This window comes from Anopheles nili, chromosome 2 (genome assembly GCF_943737925.1).
Source record: "Anopheles nili chromosome 2, idAnoNiliSN_F5_01, whole genome shotgun sequence".
In the NCBI taxonomy this organism is placed as follows: Eukaryota; Metazoa; Arthropoda; class Insecta; order Diptera; family Culicidae; genus Anopheles; species Anopheles nili.
The window spans coordinates 33,720,980-33,743,192 of record NC_071291.1 but is presented as its reverse complement, the minus strand read 5'-3'; the positions used below and the strand labels follow the sequence as shown (position 1 = coordinate 33,743,192).

The 22,213-nt window shown below is 43.9% G+C and overlaps 4 protein-coding genes across 4 annotated transcripts; 1 reads left to right on the top strand and 3 right to left on the bottom strand.

Annotated features, from left to right (window-relative positions):
- Positions 1 to 579: 579 nt before the first annotated feature.
- On the bottom strand, positions 580 to 1,929 carry LOC128720534 (uncharacterized). The gene is made up of 4 exons (XM_053814208.1): positions 1,851 to 1,929; positions 1,344 to 1,781; positions 973 to 1,269; positions 580 to 870 (listed from the first exon to the last, which is right to left on the bottom strand). Exons 1-4 carry the CDS (start codon positions 1,927 to 1,929, stop codon positions 701 to 703), a joined length of 984 nt encoding a protein of 327 aa, XP_053670183.1. The 3' UTR covers positions 580 to 700.
- Positions 1,930 to 5,048: 3,119 nt separating this feature from the next.
- On the bottom strand, positions 5,049 to 7,485 carry LOC128721885 (ubiquitin-conjugating enzyme E2 G2). Its single transcript, XM_053815685.1, has 6 exons — positions 7,377 to 7,485; positions 7,146 to 7,227; positions 6,939 to 7,057; positions 6,805 to 6,864; positions 6,649 to 6,729; positions 5,049 to 5,598 (listed from the first exon to the last, which is right to left on the bottom strand). Exons 1-6 carry the CDS (start codon positions 7,417 to 7,419, stop codon positions 5,480 to 5,482), a joined length of 504 nt encoding a protein of 167 aa, XP_053671660.1. The 5' UTR covers positions 7,420 to 7,485; the 3' UTR covers positions 5,049 to 5,479.
- A 313-nt stretch (positions 7,486 to 7,798) lies between these two features.
- Positions 7,799 to 9,035, bottom strand: LOC128730565 (probable NADH dehydrogenase [ubiquinone] flavoprotein 2, mitochondrial). The gene is made up of 5 exons (XM_053823633.1): positions 8,941 to 9,035; positions 8,706 to 8,835; positions 8,310 to 8,581; positions 8,098 to 8,217; positions 7,799 to 8,014 (listed from the first exon to the last, which is right to left on the bottom strand). Exons 1-5 carry the CDS (start codon positions 8,965 to 8,967, stop codon positions 7,844 to 7,846), a joined length of 720 nt encoding a protein of 239 aa, XP_053679608.1. The 5' UTR covers positions 8,968 to 9,035; the 3' UTR covers positions 7,799 to 7,843.
- Positions 9,036 to 9,515: 480 nt separating this feature from the next.
- On the top strand, positions 9,516 to 12,281 carry LOC128730988 (nucleolar protein 58). The gene is made up of 7 exons (XM_053824083.1): positions 9,516 to 9,560; positions 9,703 to 9,779; positions 10,046 to 10,483; positions 10,554 to 10,723; positions 10,785 to 11,015; positions 11,092 to 11,525; positions 11,625 to 12,281. The coding sequence occupies exons 1-7, from the start codon at positions 9,516 to 9,518 to the stop codon at positions 11,832 to 11,834; spliced, it is 1,605 nt and encodes a 534-aa protein (XP_053680058.1). The 3' UTR covers positions 11,835 to 12,281.
- The last annotated feature ends 9,932 nt before the right edge of the window (positions 12,282 to 22,213 follow it).

The following is a 22,213-nucleotide window of genomic DNA, read 5'->3' as shown; positions in this document are numbered from 1 at the left end:
AAAAAAAACAATCTACAACAGTGAAAAATTATTTATCAGTGTCATCACGTTTCCGAAAGATGCAAATTTTGTGTTTTCAAATAACGTTTTGTTATCTTTACTTAGAATTTTAGCAATCAGCTGTTATTCGTTACTCAGTTTGTGTGAAATACTTTTTATTTGCGCGCGCGCAATCATACCATTCAATTACATGTAATCTTTTCTCTGTTGCTGGCGATTGTTCAAAAGTTTATCGCTTACTGACTCAACCGGAAGATTGGTTAGCTAGTGGAAATGATCGTTTACTCTACCTAAATCATGTTTACTTAATCATGTTCACAAATTCAATTCAACCGCGTAGAACCATTTGTGACAACAGTCAATCAGTTTTATTTATGTTGTCATCCTTATAGAGCTACCATTATTATTTCAATTCATTCAACGGCTCGTTTCTGTTGTGGTTTAATAAATAATAAACGAGCGGTTCTTAAATACTTAGTAGTAATGTTTGTGAACTTGCAGTCGTAACTATTTACATCTACCTCGAATGCAATGCAATTGGATATTTTTTTTACAAATTTCTCGTTCGTAAAAGGCTTCGGCGACGCATTTAAAACTAGACCTTCAAAAAACGTAAACCCCGTTACAGGTTTTCGTCGAAAATGCGATTAAAAACGATCAGTTTTACTGAGTGTGACGAATGCGCGAGGCGAGGTGCGATTTACCAAAACTTTTTTACACCAAAAATGCTACCCATTAGATCACGATCGAGGAAACTAAATCCGGTATAGTCCGGTGAATCACCCTGATCGGTTTCGTTGTCCTGCACACTGCCACTATCGCCGTCACCATCTTCATCATCCTCATCGTCATCGTCGTCATCGTCATCGTCTGAAATTGCGGTGAAAATGCAACACATTATGCAAATTGTGCTGGTGTGTAAGAAGAAAAAAAACAACCGAAAAACGACTTTCGACATATCGAATAACATACCGAGCGAAAACCCAAACAGCTCCTCCTCCTCATCCTCATCGTCCTCGTCTTCCTCGTCCGCCACGTCGATGTCATCGACCGGTGGCAGAGGTTCCGGATCCATAACCGCGAGACCACGCGGTCCGAACTTGAAGCAGGACACGCGCAGCACCGCTTCTACTTCATCATCCGCTCGCAGCTCCAACCCAAGACAAGCCTTAAAGCCTTCATTCGCCTTACGCGAGATGCCATAGACGCGGCCACAGAATCGGTTGTATCCGCCGGGAAGCGGCAAGCAGACTGGCGTCGCTCGTCTCGCTGCAAAAATGGTAAAGTTAGGTGCCAAGCTGTACTACTTCCTGTGAGAAACGCCACGTGATCTTAAATCTTACCAGAGATAACCCGGTTCACGATCATGCGGTCGGCAAACTTCACTCCCACCGACATCCGATCACCGTCTAGGTACTGAATTACGGCACATCCGGGCCCTTTCACCGGGAAAAGCGGCACATCGATGTTCCGGCAGCAGTTACACTCGTACGCGGTACATCTACAGTACCGATTGATGACACTCGAATCGTCCATATTGACCACGTTCGCTTCACTGACCGTTTCCTGTGGCACCACGTTCGACTCCTCCAGCACCTCGTTCACCACTTCCGGGCTGGCGACCTCATCCTCGATCTCGTTCGTTTCGGTGCTCTCCGGAAGTGCTTCACTGCCGACGTCCTGCTGATTTTCCGACGCCGACACGTCCTCGTACGTGTCGGCTACGTTTTGCTTTTGCTGACCCAACCCATTGCTACCGGGAATGATGTTCGAGGCAATGTCTGTGGGGCGAGCGTGAGAATTATATTTACTACCGTAAAATGGCTGTGCGGTTTCGTTGCCTGACTTACTTTCAAGCTTTCGCGCGGTAGAACCGTTTAGAACCGCACACAAAACGATCGCCGACCAGAGCGTGTAGATAATTCGCATTTTGTCCGCTGAATGAACCCTACCGCAGAAGGAACGCCTACGATGGAAGAGAAAGAGAACATAAACTGTGACTAACGCTTTGCCATGCCAGGTGAAACCGCTTTGTCCACCGTTTGTTTCGAAATCATAAGAAACGATCGCACATTCCGGTGTGTACACACAGCATCGTTCCAGCGGCGATCGATTCTTGCGCCTCAACACCAACTCCGGTCCGGTCACAAAAACGAGGTCACATATACGCATAATGCTTTCCACGGAGGGGGAGGTCGAAACTTTCACGTGAATTTCGATCGACACCCCATCGCCCCATCCACGGAAGCGCGTGCCGTTGTCAGTTTTCGTGAAGAATAGTCAAACCTTCCAAACCCCACGCGCTCGATTGGAAAGTTATCTCATTTTCGGCGCTGGTGCTGGATGATGCCACTACCGGCGGGCTCGTGGGTGGTGAAATGTAGTTAAATTAGAAAAATTTTCCGGCGAAAAATTGGTTACGCAGGTGAGCACAATTAGCAGCACAGCTAATCGCAGGCGGTTTTGAGTATGTACCATACCGCTAATCGGCGGCTAATAACCGCTAACTGGAGCAACTAAACGTGGGGGATGATGGGGGGTGGTGGTTTTTTTCCCTTCCTTCTTTGCTTTTCCAATAATTTGCCAATGATCTGAATTCTAAATGAACGCACGAGTGAGAGAGCGATCACAGTTAGGTTCACAATTGAACCGCTAATGAAAAACCGGCCAAGGGCGTACCGTTAAGAAGCGTGTCCAAAATCATAAAGCAAAATAGAGATTAAATCGCTAGGGTTAGGTTGACGGTAACCGAAATAGATGGCCCCACAAAGATCGCGGCTCTCATCGATGGCTAATTATGTTTAACCGTTGTTCTCGGGGGTTGGCTTAATCGACAATACCTTGTGCTTTTCTATTGTTCTTCTGTTTTTTAGTTCCACAGAGGTGTGAAAATTAAATCATTCGTTATAGTTTCCGTGGGACAGTAGTTCCCAAGCAGGAAGTAATTTTCTGCATTAAGGTATTTGTTTCTTATACATGTTGGAAAAGGAAGTTCTTTTTTTGTCTTTTGCCTGCGAAGAATTTGAAAAATCAATCGAATAAATTTACACAACAAAAGTTTAGACATGATTTGATAAGGTACACATGCAAACCCGTGCCCCTTTACTTGATCTTGAAATGTTTGGCAAAATTTAGATAAAAAGTGTTAGATTTAGGTTTGATTATTCAAAAACATTACGATAATGTTCGTTAAAAAATTATTACGTCTTTAAAAGCTTTAAGGGTGTTGGGTTTTACGCGTCTTAACAGTTTTTTTTAATTGATCAACAGTTTTTTTGATTGATCAAACTAAATATGCAACATTGCGAATCACTAGCTAAAGTTTTTATTTTATCAACATAATTTAAAATGTCCTACATTTATCTACCCGTTGATTTTTCTATCAAACAAATGTCCCGGTACTCATGTTCATTTAAAATTGTCGGTCTAGTTGCGGACGATTTCCAGCAACACGAGCAGCACACATTTTCCACAGCATGCGAAGGCAAAAGTACTGGAAAACGCGCAAACCCACCGAGAATGGTCGCTCGATTAATTCTTCTAATTACCGTTACCGATGGGTTTTTCTCATTATGCACCGTTACTGTGTTTGCTTAGAGACGAGTTCTGAAGATCACCGTAAAAAGGCCAGCCAGCAGCAAGACGGCCATATGAGGGTCGTAAAACAATGTGCACGTGTAGCAAACCAATCAACGGGAGCGGCGCATCAACATCGGTTGATTGCGAGCATATGGAAAGGATGGTTAAAAAAACACAAACACGATCTTTTCATCCCGATCTCTAGAACAAATGGCTGCTAGCTATCTGGCTAGGGGGTTTGTTTTATATCTCGTTTCAAATCCAAGCACTTGGAAAACTAACGAAAATTACAACATATGTAACGGGTTGGTTGTTGCTTTACAAACCCTATAAAGGACCCAAGACCCTATCAACACTTTGCGCAAGAACGAATCACACTCAAACACACACACACACAGCTCACCTTGCCCGGGGAATCTTCGGAGCGATGATCACGATCGTACCTTTCTCTTCGAAGCCTCGCGATCGAATAACGAACCAAGCAAGCGATTGGAAGAAAGCAGCCCGTGACACAATTTTTCGTCCATTCCCGCCGCTCAGCCGGTGGCCACCGTTGCCATTCCGCACCGGTGAAGGCTATGTGGATTGGTTGTTGGTTCGTTTGATTTCGATCGTACCTCGATCACCGGGTTTGTTTGTTTCTTTTCCCGCGGATTCTTTGCGCTCGCGGTTCGTAATGCAATTCTAACGGTGTTCTTCATGGTTGGAGTAGATCGCAACACGCACAAAATGATCTGCCGCTGACGTCGTGTGGGTTGAAACTGAAACGTGGGTAATGGGATATCGGCAGATGGTGATCGAGCTTTTCTTTCAAAGCGCTGCATCTAGGAAATCTAATTTTTCGTGCTTGAGATGATAACAGTTGATGATCGTAGTTTGTGCATTAGCGGAAGAAGATTTGCGGGTTTGCTGTTGATCAATCGAACGATCAACGGCAGCATGCGGTACGATCGCGAATCGGTCAAATTCCACTGCTACAGCAAAGGATGGGAATGATAACTCGGTGGCAGAAGCACGATCGAAGTTAAATGTGTCAATTTGAACGCTTGTACGGTTTGGGGACATTTTTTCTACACGATGGCGATGATGTCCGAAGACGGAAAATGCTTTCACTAGCGAAAGGGACTTCGCTTGGTCATGCCGTGCATGACTCCGAGAAGGGGTAGGGTTATTCTTCTTTTAGTAAGGGTTTGAACGTGTGCAAGGTGCATCGGCACAATCGTTAATACACGCCATGTGCTGGAGTAGAGTATCGCCTATTGCCGCCCTATCGAGCGATCAAGCAACATTTTATGGAAACAGTTGAAGTTAAATATGAAAGCATACGCAAATTGGGAGTTGCTTTCGTTTTCATGCTTTGTAAGATAAAAGTGAAATATTTGAAGTTCAGTGCTATCAGCATTTAACCGAACAATATTTAAACATTTCGGGGGTAAGCGTAAGCCAAACGATAACTCGTTCCGTAATATTTGTTTGTTTATTATCACATTAAAATAATGGAAACGCGTTCAACGGAATGAAGATTATGTTGGGCGAACAAAGCTTTGGTCCACTATGTATGTCGCCTGTAAAAAGTTGCCCATTTGCGAGAACATACGATGTCATCCTGTACACAAAAACAAAATTAAATTTTCTAGAAACAAAAAGAACCGAACAAACCAACACTAGGGTGTACCTATTTTACCCGGCTCAATGGTACACGTAGGCTTTTACACATTGCTTTAATTCTTCCATATCCATTGCTATTTTATAAACAACAAACCAAAAATCAACTACACCCGATTCACGATATTAATCTTGTCCGATTTCCAACACGCCCTTCCCCTGTGCCATCGTAATCTTGCTTCTCGTCAACCAGTTGGAGGATTTCCCATAGCGGCAAGCTTCTGCACAGACGATCTTACGACGACAGACCCAAGGTTTTCCGGGCGATACGCTTGGCAATTTTGTTAAACTCTTCCCTATTTTCACGCCACATTATCGCTGCGTCAACATTCGCACCAGATTCGTCGTTTGGCTCTGGAAGAAAGGTAAAAAAATAGGAAAGATTCATCAGAGCGAAGTAGGCGTATGGAATCATATCGAGGTACTAGTTTGAAAGAACTGTTATTAACTGAATAAGATCGCAGCAGGTGCCTAATTTGACACGCCCAGCCACACCATTATTCGTTGTAACTCGGTGTTCGCTCGTTGGTAGGGAAATTCAAAATTGAAAACATTAGAAAATATTAAATCCAAATTAGTAATCGTTTAAAACAGAATTGTGATCCTTTTTAGCTGAATTATGACTTTTTAGAAAACTAAATGGTAAACAGTCGACGACGCCAGTTTGCCAGTAATGGAAATACACGAAATTTACTTTCTTTTCGATGGAACCAACTTTGTGCGCTGGAAAGCTTGGATGAAGTTATATTTGGCCGAGCAAGGGCTGCTGGAATGTATTAGACAAACGCCAGAAGACATTATTGATCGTCTCATACGTGACGGAACAATCCAACATGGATTGGAAATAGAAGAAATGCATCTGCTCGCAAGAAAACTGTTGGATTCGAAATGCATGAGAATATTGATCAAGAATATGGCAGTTTCTCAAAAGAAGCATTTCATCGGAAAGCAAACAGCAGTTCAAATTTGGAATTCTTTACAAACATCATTCGATTCGCAGTGACTGAATTTACTTGGCTGCGTATTTTGAGAATTTGGCTGAGTATTTTTGAGAACAGGGATTGGAATGTAATGGGAATGAATGTAAAAGCAACGATTGGAGGATTTTGTTAGCGTTCGTAGGCAATGTAATATGAAGTGGATGAGTAACTTATATTTTTATACAGCTTATTTAAATATTTAAAAAGTTAAAAAAAAACAACAAACACATTTAGTGCCTGCAATTTATCGGTGATAGTATTTTTCTTCTTGCATGGCCGTCAAAGCCTGCCTTGTTAATGCTTTCGAAAACATGATAATTTGTCACGTGGTCGAACAGTAAGTCCTGCGTACCAGAGAAATTTCAACTCGAAATCGATGGTATTATACCTTGTAATATATTACACTATGTGTAGTTCAACTTACCGGCCAACATACTAACAACGCTCAGTAGAATCTTTTCCACACTCTGTACAGGACTCCAACGTTCAGCAGAAAGTTCATATCCTATAAATGGAAGTTATTATTAAAAAAGCAATTATTATTAAATATAGCTATGCAATATCTCTTTCGGAAACAAACCTAACGGATCATCTCCGGGTGCATGTAAAATCGATATGCAGACTCGTCCGTCCGTGAAAACTGGAAAAAAATCCAGGCGTTCATTTGCTGCTGTTAGATAATTTCTTCATAAGTAAATAGGATTTGATACGTACTATTAGGATGGAACATTTCGCACGTGAACTTCATTTTCGGTGGACTAAGCGGATAATCAGGTGGAAAAATCAATTTTGCTGTGAATATACCCCCTTCGAAGCAAGTGCCTTCGGGTCCGCTGGAATCAAGTGGAAATCGTCGATCAAGTGAACGAAGATAGATATTGCTACTTTGAACTTTGAACAATAGACGAAAGGTATACTCACGTAATTAGTGCTTCCCATTCGAAAAAGTTTTCCTCACTGATTGGACCCGCAATAATCCCTTCCGGAGGGTTAAGCGTAAGTTCTACAAAGCCGGGTCGGGTGGATGAGTTGAAAAAAAAACCATAGTAAACATACGATTCATTAACTTCGTCTAGTTAGCAACGTAGATTAATCCCATAGCCTACTACACTTGACCAGGACAGTAAGTGATGGGCGTCTAATCATACTTACGCCTGTATTCAGCCATCAAACGCCTTAACGCTGATCCGGCCATTATGTTCCTCGAGGGTTTTAAAATTGCAAAAGTGCAAACGAAACAATTTTTCCAGATAAAATTTCTCTTTTTTGATGCAAACAAACGGAACGTAAAAAAAACTAGGTCTCAGTTTGACAATACGCCCGTGCTGTCGTTATGTTGACAGCGCAAGTTTGTTTACGTCGTTGTAAAGAAACGAGCAAAGGTACTCTTCTCGCAAGCGTGAAAGAGACAGCGCCTTGTAGTATTCTAAAGGTCAATGCCGTGTTTAAAAAAAGGATCTGCAGTCTTCTTATTCTTGCGATATACATCCTATCGTTAGCTCTTACTAGTAATGATAAGACAATTAAACAGACACAATTTGTGACGATCAACTCAAAGATGGATTTTTGCACAATTTTATTCCTTCAACTAGGGCGCGACAGAAATAAGTTTACAGAGCTTATAGCCCTGCTTGCAGCCCGAATCCCGGGCCAGTGGGTTCTTCCGTGAGTGAAGTGAGCTTCCCTTTAGGTTCAGAAGCGAATCGACCGTTGCGGGGACCTGCACGTGGATGCTGCCCTTGCTTAAGACTGTTCAATATTTCTTCCGTATCAGCAACGCTTAAATCCTCCTGTAAATATGGTTGCGATTAAAATTGTAATTCGCATCGTCCGTCGTAAATGTTAAACAGTAAAATAAAGTGTATATACGAACATAGTAATCATCGTTAACCGCCATCATCGGTGCATTCACGCAGGCACCCAAGCATTCCACTTCGGAGATTGTGAACTTTCCATCTTTGGTGGTTTCACCGACACCGATCCCTAGATTTTTCTGCATAAAAGAAAACATGATCCACGTTAATTTCCGAAATTTATAGTAAACTGCCAGGTTTACATGGCAGATGAACAAAAAATTCTTCTTACCTTGCAGGTCTCCAGCACTTCATCTGATCCACACAGCCAGCATGGAGTGGTGGTGCAAACTTGAATATGATATTTGCCGGTAGGTTTTCGCATGAACATGGTGTAGAAAGTTGCCACCTCGTACACCCTCATGTGTGGCAGTCCCAGGATGTCGGCTACCTTGTGCATAGCCGAGATCGGCAGCCATCCGTGCTGTCGTTGTGCTAGATCCAGCAATGGAATCATAGCACCACGCTTATGACCCTCTGGATAGATGTTCAGAATAGCCTCCGCTCTCTGTTGAAGAGAAATAATCTCGATAACACACGATGTTCTGTACAACACAGCATTGTTGGTTGTTTTGTTGATGTGCACGAAGCTAGGGATTGCTTGTTCGAAATAGCAATCATACTTAACGTTCCTTCTGATTATCGGCAGTGAACTCAAACGGGATACTGGGATTGTCCTCGGGAGAATCGCGATGAACGAATAAATTATCGCTCAGCTTAACCGACGACGTACTCAGAGGCCGGGCAGCCCCGAGTCGCTGTAAAGACACGGTAACTTATGTAATACTGCTGCAACCAAAACAAAGGCGATGGCTGCATAAGATCCACCATACACGCGGTTCACGATGGCATTGTAAGCTTACCAAAGCGTTGGAGAACAAACGCAGCATTGCAATTGCTCCGAGTTTCGTTTACAACGAACAAATTTTCCCACCAGCTAAGGGTAAATCGAGAATTCTTCTCAAATGACAGATGACCGCTGGTTACTCAATGTTGTGTTTTCTCTTGCAATCTTTTGACAGCTGCTCTATCAAATTCTGTTCGTGTCGAAACGTGAACAGCTTCTACTGGGTAAGGACATGTTAAATTAAATCATACAAAATGTACGAAACATGGCCAGTGTTTCATGTGATAAACAATCATATAAAATATTGATTTGGTTTATACAATAACATATATAAGGTGATTCAACGTAATAAACATGTTATTTGTGAGACATATGTTCGCTATCCTTTTTTGAAATAGACCTCTCAGTTAGGACATATAGACATGATACGGATAGCAGTCAACAGAACATGTGCTGTCAAACACGAAAAGCACGTTTTAGAAATATACTCGGGGAAGACTAACGCGCGTTGGATTCGTACCCGTTCAAGAATCACAATTTGTTGCTAGAAATTGTTGAAATAGCCGTGTGGGAGTTTGGAAGTGCGGCATCATGTTCATCCTTTACGAAACACCGGCTGGATACGCCATATTTAAGGTATATGTTTGGAGATTGTGCATAGCCGGCGTTGCCATCAGCTTGTGGTACATGCTCGCTTTTGGATTGTGTTCGGATAACATATTGACCTTGTTGAGGTTATAAAGTTTAAAATCTCGTATTTTTCGATCTATATTTTTAGCTCTTGGACGACAACAAGTTCAAAGAAATCGACAATCTCTATCTGGAGTTTGAATCACCAGAAAAGGCGAGCAAAATGTAAGTTTAAAATACTCACCGGCGAGTGCACAACTTCTACAGACGCAAAGTTCCATTCTACCGTTGAAGAAAGCGGTCGAATTTTTAGGCGCGTCTCATAACAAACATAGCATCGAATTTCACATTACGATCGTCAAGCTAATAGATGAAGCGTAAATTTTGTATCTATGCACATGTCACACGTCTTAATTCGTGATTTATCCACTCTATGCGAAATCGTTATTCTCTGATGATCATATGGTATCTTTTATTTCTTTTTTTCCCAGCGTGAAGCTTAAACACTTCGAAAAGTTTGCCGACACCACAGAAGCCCTGTCAGCGGCCACTGCCGCCGTCGAGGGTAAGCTATCAAAGCCACTAAAGAAAGTGTTGAAGAAGCTGGTGGTTGACGATGTACAGAATCAGCTGCTCGTTGCCGACGCCAAGCTTGGAAACGCTATCAAAGATAAGCTCGCGCTACAATGCATTGCCAACACGTCGGTAATGGAGCTTATGCGCTGCATTCGCACGCAGTCGGAAAGTCTTTTGTCCGGTCTGCCAAAGAAGGAGATGACTGCGATGTCGCTCGGTTTGGCCCATTCGCTTTCGCGCTACAAGCTCAAGTTCTCACCGGACAAGATCGACACCATGATCGTGCAGGCACAAACCCTGTTGGATGATCTAGACAAAGAGCTAAACAACTACATGATGCGAGTTCGAGAATGGTAAGTGCGTGGTTGGAAATTGGAATTAGCGCGCCGGAAGAATAATACCGTGGGTTTCCTTGCACCATAGGTACGGTTGGCATTTCCCCGAATTGGGAAAGATCTTGGCCGATAACATTACGTACGTGAAGACGATCAAACTGGTCGGTATGCGAGATAACGTGGCGGACACGGATTTGTCCGACATTTTATTGGAGGAGCTGGAGCAACACGTAAAGGAAGCAGCTGAAATTTCGATGGGTAAGTTTTAACGCGTTAGTTGCAGGAGGATTTATTTGTTAACACGCACACTTGCTCATAGGTACGGAAATTTCGGAGGAAGACATTACAAACATTCAGAATCTTTGCGATGAGATCATCAACATCAACGATTATCGTGCGCATCTGAGCGACTACCTTAAGGCTCGCATGATGGCGATGGCACCGAACTTGACCGTGCTGGTCGGTGAAACGGTTGGAGCAAGATTGATTGCCCACGCTGGCTCCTTAGTTAATCTAGCGAAGCATCCCGCCTCGACGGTGCAAATATTGGGTACGTTCTGGAACTGTGCATTTGTAATTGCCCTAACTCACTGGTAACTGATTGTTTTTCATCTTTCTTTACACAGGATCGGAGAAGGCGCTGTTCCGGGCTTTGAAAACCAAGAAGGACACACCAAAGTATGGTCTGATCTATCACGCCACCCTCGTTGGTTCGGCTAGCACGAAGAACAAGGGACGTATTTCGCGATCGCTGGCGGCCAAGGCCTCCCTGGCGACTCGTGTCGATGCATTCGGTGATGATGTGACCATGCAGCTTGGTATTGACCACCGGGCTAAGTTGGAGACTAGGCTGCGCATGCTTGAAGAAGGCAACAATACGCGGCTGTCCGGTGTGAAGGCGAAGGCCAAGCTGCAAAAGTTCCACTCGGTCAGCGAAGTGAAAACCTTCAAAGTTGCAACGGATAGCACGCTTCCGACGACTTCCTCGAAGAAGGCGAAAGCAGAAGAGGATGCACCGAATGCCCCTTCACCGAAGAAGAAGAAGAAAGCGAATCAGCAGGTATGTCGTTTGTATTTAAGAAAGCAAAAGCTTTCTTCAAATATTCCTTGGTGGTTTGTTTTTATGACACACGCACCGGTTCGTTTGTATATTTACTAGGAATCTGCTGTAGAGGAAGAGCAAGAAGCAGCTGCACCCGTGGACACCGAAGTTGGTGATGGATCAGTCAAAAAGAAGAAAAAGAAGAAGGCCAACCAGGAGGCTGATGATAGTGTGATGGAAGCAACTGTTGAGGAGCCCACGCCTACGTCTTCGGGGAAGAAGCCTAAAAAATCAAAAGTTAAAAAGAGCACCGAGGACGACGAGTAGGAGGTGGGCTAGTGCCGTCGTTCGGCAGTAGTATAAGAAGATGCGTTTCGCGAGCTATTGATTTACATTTCTAACGTTACGTATGGTTATTAGTCTCTTTTACCTCTTCTAAGACTTCCCAAATGACAGTAAATGTTCTCCAGAGCAGTGCAGTGCAGTGCTTTGTATGTACAGCAACCAGCCACACCGTCAACAATCATGTAAAATTACAATAATTCTTGCTTCCAAAAGCTGGGTCGGGTCGAGGGATTGAAGAATAGTTAGAGAAGGAAATGCCTTGCAAGAGTAATACGCATAAAAATGCACACTATTGATCGCAACCAACAGGAACATGTAAGGATAGTAAGAGGAGACAGATTGGCGTTGTTTTATGGCAGTCGACTCGATTTTTTATTCAATCAAAGCAAACACGTGGCTCGTCCTATTACACCTGTACATGGTGTAACAAAGCGATGAAGATATAGTTTGGTTTCTTCAATTTTGATAGAATTAGTCATTGTAATTAAGTTTAATAATACCGAAAAATATATGGAAAATATATAGAATTCTAAGGAAAACGTTGCTTATCATACCCTTTTTAAAGAGCAATACACCTAAACATTTTTAAAGCATTCGAAAACATTTGTTTTACTTTTCCATTCCGATTCTGTATTGAAAGTATCTCAAATATGGCTCTCTCTCTTTGTGCTGCTAACGTTACCACTTTTAATCAGGTTACGTAAAATGGCTCAAAAGGATATTCGACGAATTGTCAACGACCTTTTGCAAGCCGCTCCGGATATGCAGCATATCAGGCGGGAATCGGGACCATGTCGCAGCTGAAGCATGCGAGCAAGTGGCGTGCTATTTGAGCTCGATTGCGTGTGGTGCAGGTGTTGCGCATCTGATATCGCTCTACCGTTGCGTTGTAAGCCAAACGAAAAGGACGAAAATCGATAAATCTGAACTGGCGCCGAAGCTGGGCGAAATATACAACTCCCCCCCTATCCGCTCTGGTTGAGTGCGAACTTCGTTAAGAGAATGATATCGCCGACCGATTCGAACTGGCATTTGTGATTCTTAGTACATGCTTCTACCAACGGCACGTCGGTTGTGCGTAGTACACCGGAGGTCCTTCCGTCGGCACAGTGAAACGCACCATTCGCTCACGCGGGAAAGTTCTGATCGTACACGGGGGGGAAAAAAACTAGCGTTTTGTGTTCTGGGGGTGGTGGGAAAATCCACCAAACCCAACGCCCACCCAAGAAGAACTTGCCTCCCCCCGGTGTCGGCTGGTTTAGGGGCAGCATAATGGCGAACATAAGGCGCTCGAAGGCAACAACAATCGCGTAGTGACGACAGCTTTCTCACGGACAAGGAATCTGCCACCATCTCGCCACTCCCACCCACACCCACCACCAGCCCGCGAATTTGCCTCGGTGGGGTTGATTAAAAATGCAGGAAATTTCACGGTACGGTTTCGGGTTGTGCGCGTAATTTCCCAGTTGAGTGATGCTTGGTGGCCGCTATCGGCGCTAAGACACGGGCCAAATGATCGAACATTATCTGTGATGGAGCAACTTTCTTCACCCCATCGGGCGATTTTGTGCTGGCGTGTGCGAACCCGGCAGGAAGCAGTGATGGTAATAGACGCCTACCCAAGAAGATATGATATGGCACTCTTGGCCTGTGATGACGTACCGGAAACGGAGCGGGCTTTACGGTGGCACTCGGCTGGGGTAAGTGAACCGTTCCGAAATTCGAACGTGGCATAACTAATTATTTCAACACACACGAGCCTTTCGAACGGGGAGCTGGTGTGTAGGTGTTGTTGCTTTCTCGCAATTTGCTAGTTAGTTTGCCATAATTAGTTTCCCAGGAATCAGCAACTTTATTGTACTCAAGCCGTGCGGTTTGTTGCTTATTGATTTTATTAATTCATCAATCTGCATCTTAATGTTCAGTTTCTCTTGCTGTTCTTTTTGAAATAGTTTTTTGTGCATATTACCTTAATTTGTTGAATGTTTCACATTCGAAACTCAACGTTTGCTAATTTTTATGATGAAATATCCGATCTGTTTGAAGAAATATCCGAGCCGTTTCGCAAAATAATCAACACCAATCCTGTGCAAAAAAGTACACGAAAGGGAGAATTTTCGTTGGAAAATTATGTTTCTAATGTTGGCATAGAATTACTCTTAATTAATGCTTAATGTTTGCGTGTTGTAAAATAGAATTATTGCTTAATTTAAATATAAAGTTTGTTGTTTGGAGGCCGTGACCGTAAGAATGCGTCTACATTCCGTCTTTTTTTTAAATAAAAAATTCCATCACCATCCGTCCATTCGACTTTTGTTTGACAAACTTCCTTCCTACCAAAGGCGGAAGAAAATGTCCACCACCTGAAGCAGGCGGATTTTTCCCTCCCAATGCCTTCGCAATGCTCGATTTCACAGATTGACGCATTCCGTCCATAAGGCATGGGTTTTTTTCTTCTCCTTTCTCATTGCCCGTTCCACGGATCCAAGCCGAAACCGTGAGTCACGAATTTCGGGCACGGTTGCGAGATACATGGATTTTCGTCAGGATTTTCTCGTACTCTCGCACCGGAACCATCCTGGGGTCCCTCTCTGCGTGGGGCGGTAAAAAGGGCCAAACTATCATCTAAGCATCGGTGACGGTGTCATCAACCGTTTAACCACAAGCGACGAACGCCCGGAGCATGAAATATGAAAATTTACGACGCTGGAAAATGGTTTCTAGCTCGTGCTGAGAAGCATTTTTCTTTCCACCTTTTGCGAAGCCCACGCCGGTTAGAGCTTTTGCCGTGGTTTTGGGAATCCTTTGCTACGGTACGGGCATTTTTCTTCCATCCTTCCAGAACCGAACTCGGCACATGCTTTCTTATTCGCTTGCCGGCCGTTTTGGGGTGATAAATTAAATGCCGCTCAAAGACTTTGCCCGAGCAAAATCGTTCCAAAGCTGTTTGATGTTTTGGAGAATTCGCTTTACAAAAATGTGTGTGTAATGCGAGTAAGACAAATGTGAATTAGCTGACCGCGATGTTAATAGACAAAAGTAAATGCTACATCGATTGTGCGATTTGCGAATAGTTGCAGAAACAGCTGAATGTTGCCAAAAGGCTAGGACGTAGCGTTGATAATAAACTAGCTGAATCTGAGTTGCAGTGTTCCGGAAACGGAATCATTCCCAAATTCATCTCATTTCCTGTCGGTCCTGCCGATTCTGGCAAACTGCCGTCGGTGTTTGACCTCCACGTTAGCTCCACTGAGCCAAGCGCTATCTAACTCGTTCGGACTTTTGCTGGTGGAAAATCCCACTCGCACCAGAGATCCGCCGGAATTGACGAAATCGGCACATCGGGACGGCTCGTGGCACCGGCTAGATGATCCTGCCGATGGGGCCGATAAAAAGCCCGATAGCCAAGGACACCCTCTAGGCACCATCAGCACGAAAAAAAAGGGGACGAAGTCGGTTCACCTTTCGCATCCAATTTTCACCCGTTCGTTTCATTTTCTGCCCCACTCCACCAGACTGCCAAACACAGACACACACACGCACACACCCACCCACACAGCAACACAAGCACACCGATCGTCGGGGAGCACGGGGATAGATTTCACGATTTTATTTTTCATTAGCATAAGATTTGAAATATGCATTCCGACCAATCATTTTGTCATCTCATTTCATTTCCACTTTTTCCCGACACAACCCTGGCCAGAGCCGCCGGCGAATCGGGCACATCGATGTGGGCCCGAAATCGAACAGATTTCTCCCACCAAATCCCTACCCACCGGATGAGCCCGCCCGGAAGCGTCCTGCACCCGGTGTCGGCCCGAGAATTCGGTATCGCGCGCGCGAGTATCGCTTTATTTCTGCCGGTTATTGTGCCAGCCCCCTTGACCGGCCGTCACCGTGGCTCCCGGTGACGTTTTGCGTTTGACGTTTGACGGTGTTCCGCGCGATTGAACCGTACACCACGCGAGGACGACTAGCGCCCGCGCGAGCGTGTGTGTGTGTGTGCCTTGAAGAAGGCTCCGAAAAGGTACAGAAAAGGGTAGCTGGCGCCATCGCGCTCTCATCGCGTTTCACGTCCCGGAAGCTCAAAGCTCGCTCGGAAAATGGTGGGGTGTGACGCGGGAACGGAAGTCGCGCTGGCGAGGTCCTTTCGGGTTCGAGCGCATGCGTTCTGGGTTGTAGATATCCTGGCCACGGCGTAACCAAACCTACCGGTTCTGTGCACCTTTGCAGGTCGTGCTCGTGTTCGCTCACTCTCGCTCGTTCGATGGCTCTCTTTTTCTCGCTCGATTGTGCGCTCTCTCTCTCTCTCTCTCGCACACGCTCTCACGGCTCAAGTCAGAGTAGGCCAACAACGGGTGTCACGCAGCCAGTGTGAACGGAGTGTCCTTTGGCAACGCCTACTTATAAATATTTCCTTTCCAGTGCCAATCGAGCGTGTCTAGTTAGGAGCGAAAGGTGGAACGGGGACCATTACCTTTGGATTTTGGGGGGGTGGGTCCCTTGAGGGGGGACGCGTGGAAAATCAGGAGCAGGAAAATAAAACCCGGCACAGTCGGTGGCGGTACGGCCTTCTCTTTGATTGTTGCTGGAAGGATGCAAGACGAATGGCCGCCATCTCTCTTGCACTCACTTTCCAAGTCCCCAAGGGGGGGGGGGGGGGGGGGAGGGTGCATGGTGAAATGGACGGTGTGAAGGGGTGGCAGGTGGAAAACTATTCTCTTGCATCCTTTTTCGGGGCTCGCATCCCCGCCCGCCAGCGGGTTCTTTGAATGTGTTTTGGTTTCACGTTTAATTTCCAGCGAAGCTTTCAATCCATCCAACGTTTGCATCTATTGTTGTGCGATTCTGCGTTTGGTGGTGGAGTGCCCAAAAGGGCGCCTGCCTCCCGGTGGGGTGCGGGTGTGAGTGTATTTTTAGACGCGTCCTTTCGTCCTTTTCCCGCGTTCGGTTCCACCCATCCTGCCCATGCGGCTGTACGCCGCACATCGGCTTTCGATATCGGGTGGAAATAGTTTTCTCACTCGCTCTCGCTTGCTCCCTCACTCGTTCGCTGTACCTTTCTCGCTCTTGGGCAAACCTTTCTCCCTTCATTTCACCACCACCATCGCCCGTCAACGAAACGGGTAGGTTTTTCCTGCCCGCCGTTTTTCCGACCAATCGTTCCGTTCAACCGTTCGCCTTCTAGCGCATTTAGAAACGGTCCACCGTCCCCGGTCCCGGGCCTCCTTTATCCCTACCCGTTCGTGCTCGTTGCGATGTGTTTTGTTCTTCTGTCTGGTGTGTGAATGTCCTGTCGCCTTTGCCCTGGCGCGTTTTCTCCACGCCAGTTTTTCCACCCGCCGCCGGTGGGGTGTTGTGTTTTTGTGTGCTACTGCGGTGCGCCTCATACAAACGCGGAAAATTACATTCAGTTGCAACAATCGTGTTATCGGGTTTGGATTGAATGTTCGGGGATTCCGTATCCTGTCGCACGGATTTTCTCGTGGCTACACACAGCGGTGGCGCCGAGGCAGCGGTCAACACACGCAGGTGGTGCTTTATTTTCTTCTTCTGCAAAAACCACCAACCGACGGAGGATACGCGCTGGATGCGTGCGTGTCCCTTTTGACGGATGACAATCGTCTCTGCCGCAGTGAGCGTTCCGCGGTTCGATGTGCGCCTGATCGTTCAGAGGCTAGTCGGATGTGTCGGAATTTTGCGACGGAAATCCACCATCCTTAAGCTATCCCACACTCAATGCCAATGCCCCCGAGACGCGCTCTCTGTTTGCGCGTTCATTAAAACAATAGCAGCACAGTGATAACGTCTCTACGTCTGTGGATACATTTGTACAACGCAAGTATGCAAAACGCCGACGTTGTGGGTAAAGGATAAGCAATACAGCGAACAACAAGCATGGTGTGCAAGTTCACATAAAATCCAAGCAACCTGCGATCGCGTTTGACAGTTAGTGGTTGTGCGAAAAGTTTTGGTTGGGGCGAAAATTTAATTATTTTTGTTGCTTTCGGAATTTGCGCGCGTGCGTATCCTTCTATTGTCTGTTGCCCATGTGCCCTTCCTTCGCCTCTCTCGCTCTTTATCCTTCGCGTGAAGGTGTGCGTTTGTGTGGGTGCCAGTAAAACGGAGAACGGTGGCTTATCGATCGATCGATGCTGGCGCGTGACGTTTGGCGCGGATCGGGTTTGACGTTTCCGGACTCGTATTGTTGTGGACTGAATATCATTTAAATTTCACTCGCGAAAGTAATCCCAAGCAGATTAGTGTCCTCAAGGCACCACGAATAGTTCGATCTGGCAGAGGAGTAGTGATTCCGTTCGTTGCTAGTTATTTATTTTCCGTTTATTGAAGCGCCTGCAACGCATATGTTGCTGACGGTTGTTAGTAGATTAACGTTGTGTGATAGACTGGTGAAGATCGCAGTGAAAAGCAAGTAGAGGCATATTTTTTCCGTACATTGTGATAATTTGTGGTGCGCCATAGTGGCGCTGTGTGAGTGGTTTTCTTGGCACAAACAATCGCATATACAATTGTATTTCTAACTCAATCTGCGAAGGATTGCAACTGTGGTTCATATTTGAAATTCTATCTTCAGGTTCGCAATACAGGAAAGATTTTAGGAACTAAACTAAAGTGTGGTGTCATTGTCACGTGGCAATAAGTGTTTGCGTATTACCATGTGGTATGCGCGGCGGCAAAAGTGAAATGATGTTCGCGAAAACATGCAAAGATGACATTTTTAGTTGAATTTTGAAAACTTTCGAAAGTTTGATGCCCTTGGATAACCAGACTGGTGAAACGACGATTGCATGTAGGTATCTATAATAACGCAATTGGTCATAAGTATATACAATTATAACCATTCTCAGGAATAAAATGAAGTACGACCTGTAGGGTAATGTGACTGATTGTAACATTCTGCAATATAACAAAAGATAGTAGCATTCATTGAAGATTTATCATGTTTAATTTATTGTCTACACAGATACTAGTAGATTGCTGACAATTTTCACATATTTATGTACAATATTTGTCTATTCTTGTCTGCTGTGGTTTTCATATTGATTTTGATCCATGCTATCTTTATGTTGCGTACTATCTAGCTTAAGGCAAATGGTTATTTAATTCTAATTGAAGCTAATTGAACAATATAGGGGAGCTGTCCTGGACGTGACATTAATGATTATGAAATAGCTTTCTAAAATATCACAACATAAGCAGAGCAAGCTAAAGCAGATAGTATTAAAACAAGTGCAATTATAACTAAGTCTCATAATAGGCTTCTGAATACAAAGATTAAAAACCATTTACAGGAAGAGATCGAGTTGTAATATGTTTGTAACAGAATAAATGCACCTATTATCATAAAACTCAATGAACCCATAGCCTGTTCCTTGAAAGCGACCATATCCCAGAAAATTCCGTGTGAAAAAGTCTAATTTGGCTTTGTTATATTAACCATAACACTCGCTACATTTTAATCGACGATTCAATTCGGAGCTTTGTTGAAAGCAAAGCCACGATTACGGTTACAACAATGTAAATTTAGAATTAATGTTTCATGATTGAAATTTGCATAGTGCGAGACGTGTTATTAAACTATGGCTATCGTAAAAATGGTGTTTCTTTAAAAGCAGTTTAAAATGTTTTGCCTAAACAGTTTTGGATGAAGTACAGTATTTATCAATGAATGATAGATGTTAAATACGCATCTTTTTCTTTTTTGTGTAATATTTGTTAAAAAATTTTCAACAAATTCTCATTTAATGGAATGGAAAATTACTTCATTTCAAAGGATGGTAGTTTTAGGATTTATACTGCGATAACACCACAGTGAATTATCGCACTGTGATTAGTTGTTTGCTATCTCAGAGTATCATTGTTAGCGATCATTTGTTTTTCTAGTTGTAGGTATTAATTTTCAATCGAGTGCACGTGTCCATAAACGTGCCAAAATATGTCAAACAAAAAACGAGGGCTTCGGTGATTGCGCTTTGTCAAGGGTATTCTTTTCTGTTTGCTGATCGATATCAAACGTTTTGTTCAACGTTTTGTTGTTGTGTAACGATTTACATGCATTTCATTTACGATTTATGTACATTTCATATTTTGCCACCTGTTCTAGCAACTGTTCTAAAGAATATTTGGAACGAATGCTCAATACCAAGGGATAATCAATTTTCCATATAAAGATATATATGTTGGAAAGTAAGTCTTGTTTTAGAAAGTTTTTAATTTAATCAGTAATAATCTTAATTCTCAATGAACCTCGAGAATGGATGCTTCATTTTCTATTTCGTCTGCTTTGCTCATTCTTTGGAATTGATACAAGGGTAAATTTTTTCACAAAAATCCCTGCCGTTTCAGAGCAATGTGTGAGAGCTAAAGCAAAAAAACACTTTACGTATCAGACAGGCATTACTTCGTTAGTTACTTTTCCCGACAGAAATGTATACATTTTTTGCAGTATCTTGAGTAGCAAGAAGTATTGATTTTAAGCGGTTTTCTAAACCACCAAAACTAAAAAAATACACGATAAACCATACCGTTCCTGTGGGGAAGTTCGTTTCACGGCGCAGCATTCGTGGTTTAAACCGCAAAACCCTCAATAAATGCTCGCTGAATGATGAATGAATGATAAATGTTTAATAAATTCTGCCAATCGATGTTGGTGTGGCAACAGGTTTAGCAGAACGAATTCAGGGTTAGACGATTTTTTTTCGTAATGTAATCTAAATCCCTTACCTGGTAAAACCACGTTAATGCTTTAATATTCGCGGTAGATACACAGCAATATGCCATGCTATATGAAAACGTGTGCAAATATATATTCACTAGGAACGAAATTCTGTACCCAGACGAGTATTACGTCATATTCCTGTTTTAATTTTTAAAAAAGATGCTTTTTAGTTGAACAACATAAAAATACGATAAATCTGTAATAAACTTGCCTATATCAAACTTTGTATGATCTAAGACAATCCGCCTGTTTTGATGAATCATATTTATATTATGATCCTTTAGATTGATGATTTGAGGATTATTGAAAATATGTTTATTGCCAAAAACATGAAGCCAACTATTTTAGTTTTGGTAGAGTAAACATAGAGATTATTTTATACTCAGGACTATAGAGCAATTACAAATATCTTTATGTTGCTTATATTTGATTTCAATACCATGAGTATTTTAAAGTCTGATTCTTTTTCTCAGTGCTTCCTTGCGAGATTTGTTGATACATTAATGTTTAAAAAATACTGACAATTGTTCAACTGAAAACATCAGTCAAATTTCAGCCACGTGGTACATCGGATAATGTGTTTCATTTAGCTATGCTACGGTACTTATTCATACTACTCTTTCTACCAACTGGTCGATAGTAACAGTAATAAGTAAAATAGTAAGCATGTACCTTCAAGGGCCATAATCGATGTTTGCTTGAATTTTGTTCGACAGAGTGAAGCGAACGTTCGGAAACTTTATATAAAAGCGTCATGTGCGCTAAATGAGCCCTCGCAAAACACGGGGGCACCTGGAACATAATTAATACGGCCGTTTTCCGTGTCGCTTCGCAAACGAACGGTTCCATTTCCGACTCCATGATTTCCTGCCCACAGTTTTATGTGCCCGCTCGTCCTCGACATTCGGTAGGCGTTAAATCCTTTCCCCTTGTGTGTCGGTCTGTGTCCGTGCCCCGTTCGTTTGTCGGATCAGCCCCAAACGGCAGGACGTGTCATCATGTCGCGTACTCATGTACTTGTGCGTTTCCGGTGCACATGCGCACTGTGTCCGCCAGTGCCGACAATGGTTTCGGTCTGGTTCGTTTTGCTGCGAGCTTTCGGCGGTCCTGCTGCAGGAGTTCCGGTGTTGATGATCAATATTCTCTCATCTCCATCCCCGGCTTCTTTCTAAGCAAATAATTACCTTCCCCGTTGGGTGCCTCCCCTCACGCCACCCCTCCATATACCCATTCCGTGTCCCGTGGTGTGTAACGTCCATTTGCATGCATGTGTGTGTGTGCGGGTGGGTGGGTGGGTGGTGAGGGCGAAATATTTCATATCTAAACGAAAATCCCCTTGATCCCGCTAAGCTTGGGAAGCAATCGATGCATGCGTGTATGTATGTGTGTGTGTGTGTGTGTGTGTGTGACGAACTAGGCTCGTTGAAGAACGATTGAGAGAGAACGAGACCACCACGGGATCCACTCGGAAAGTCAATAGAAAATGGAGTAAAAGGAGCCCGTTCCGAGGTACACGAAGAAAGCTCCAGCTTAGACGCCAGGACCTGAAGCCTGAATGTAAGGCAGGCTTTGTAAAGCAGTAGCAGCAGTACTTGGTCCTTTTACGACAGCGGCTGGT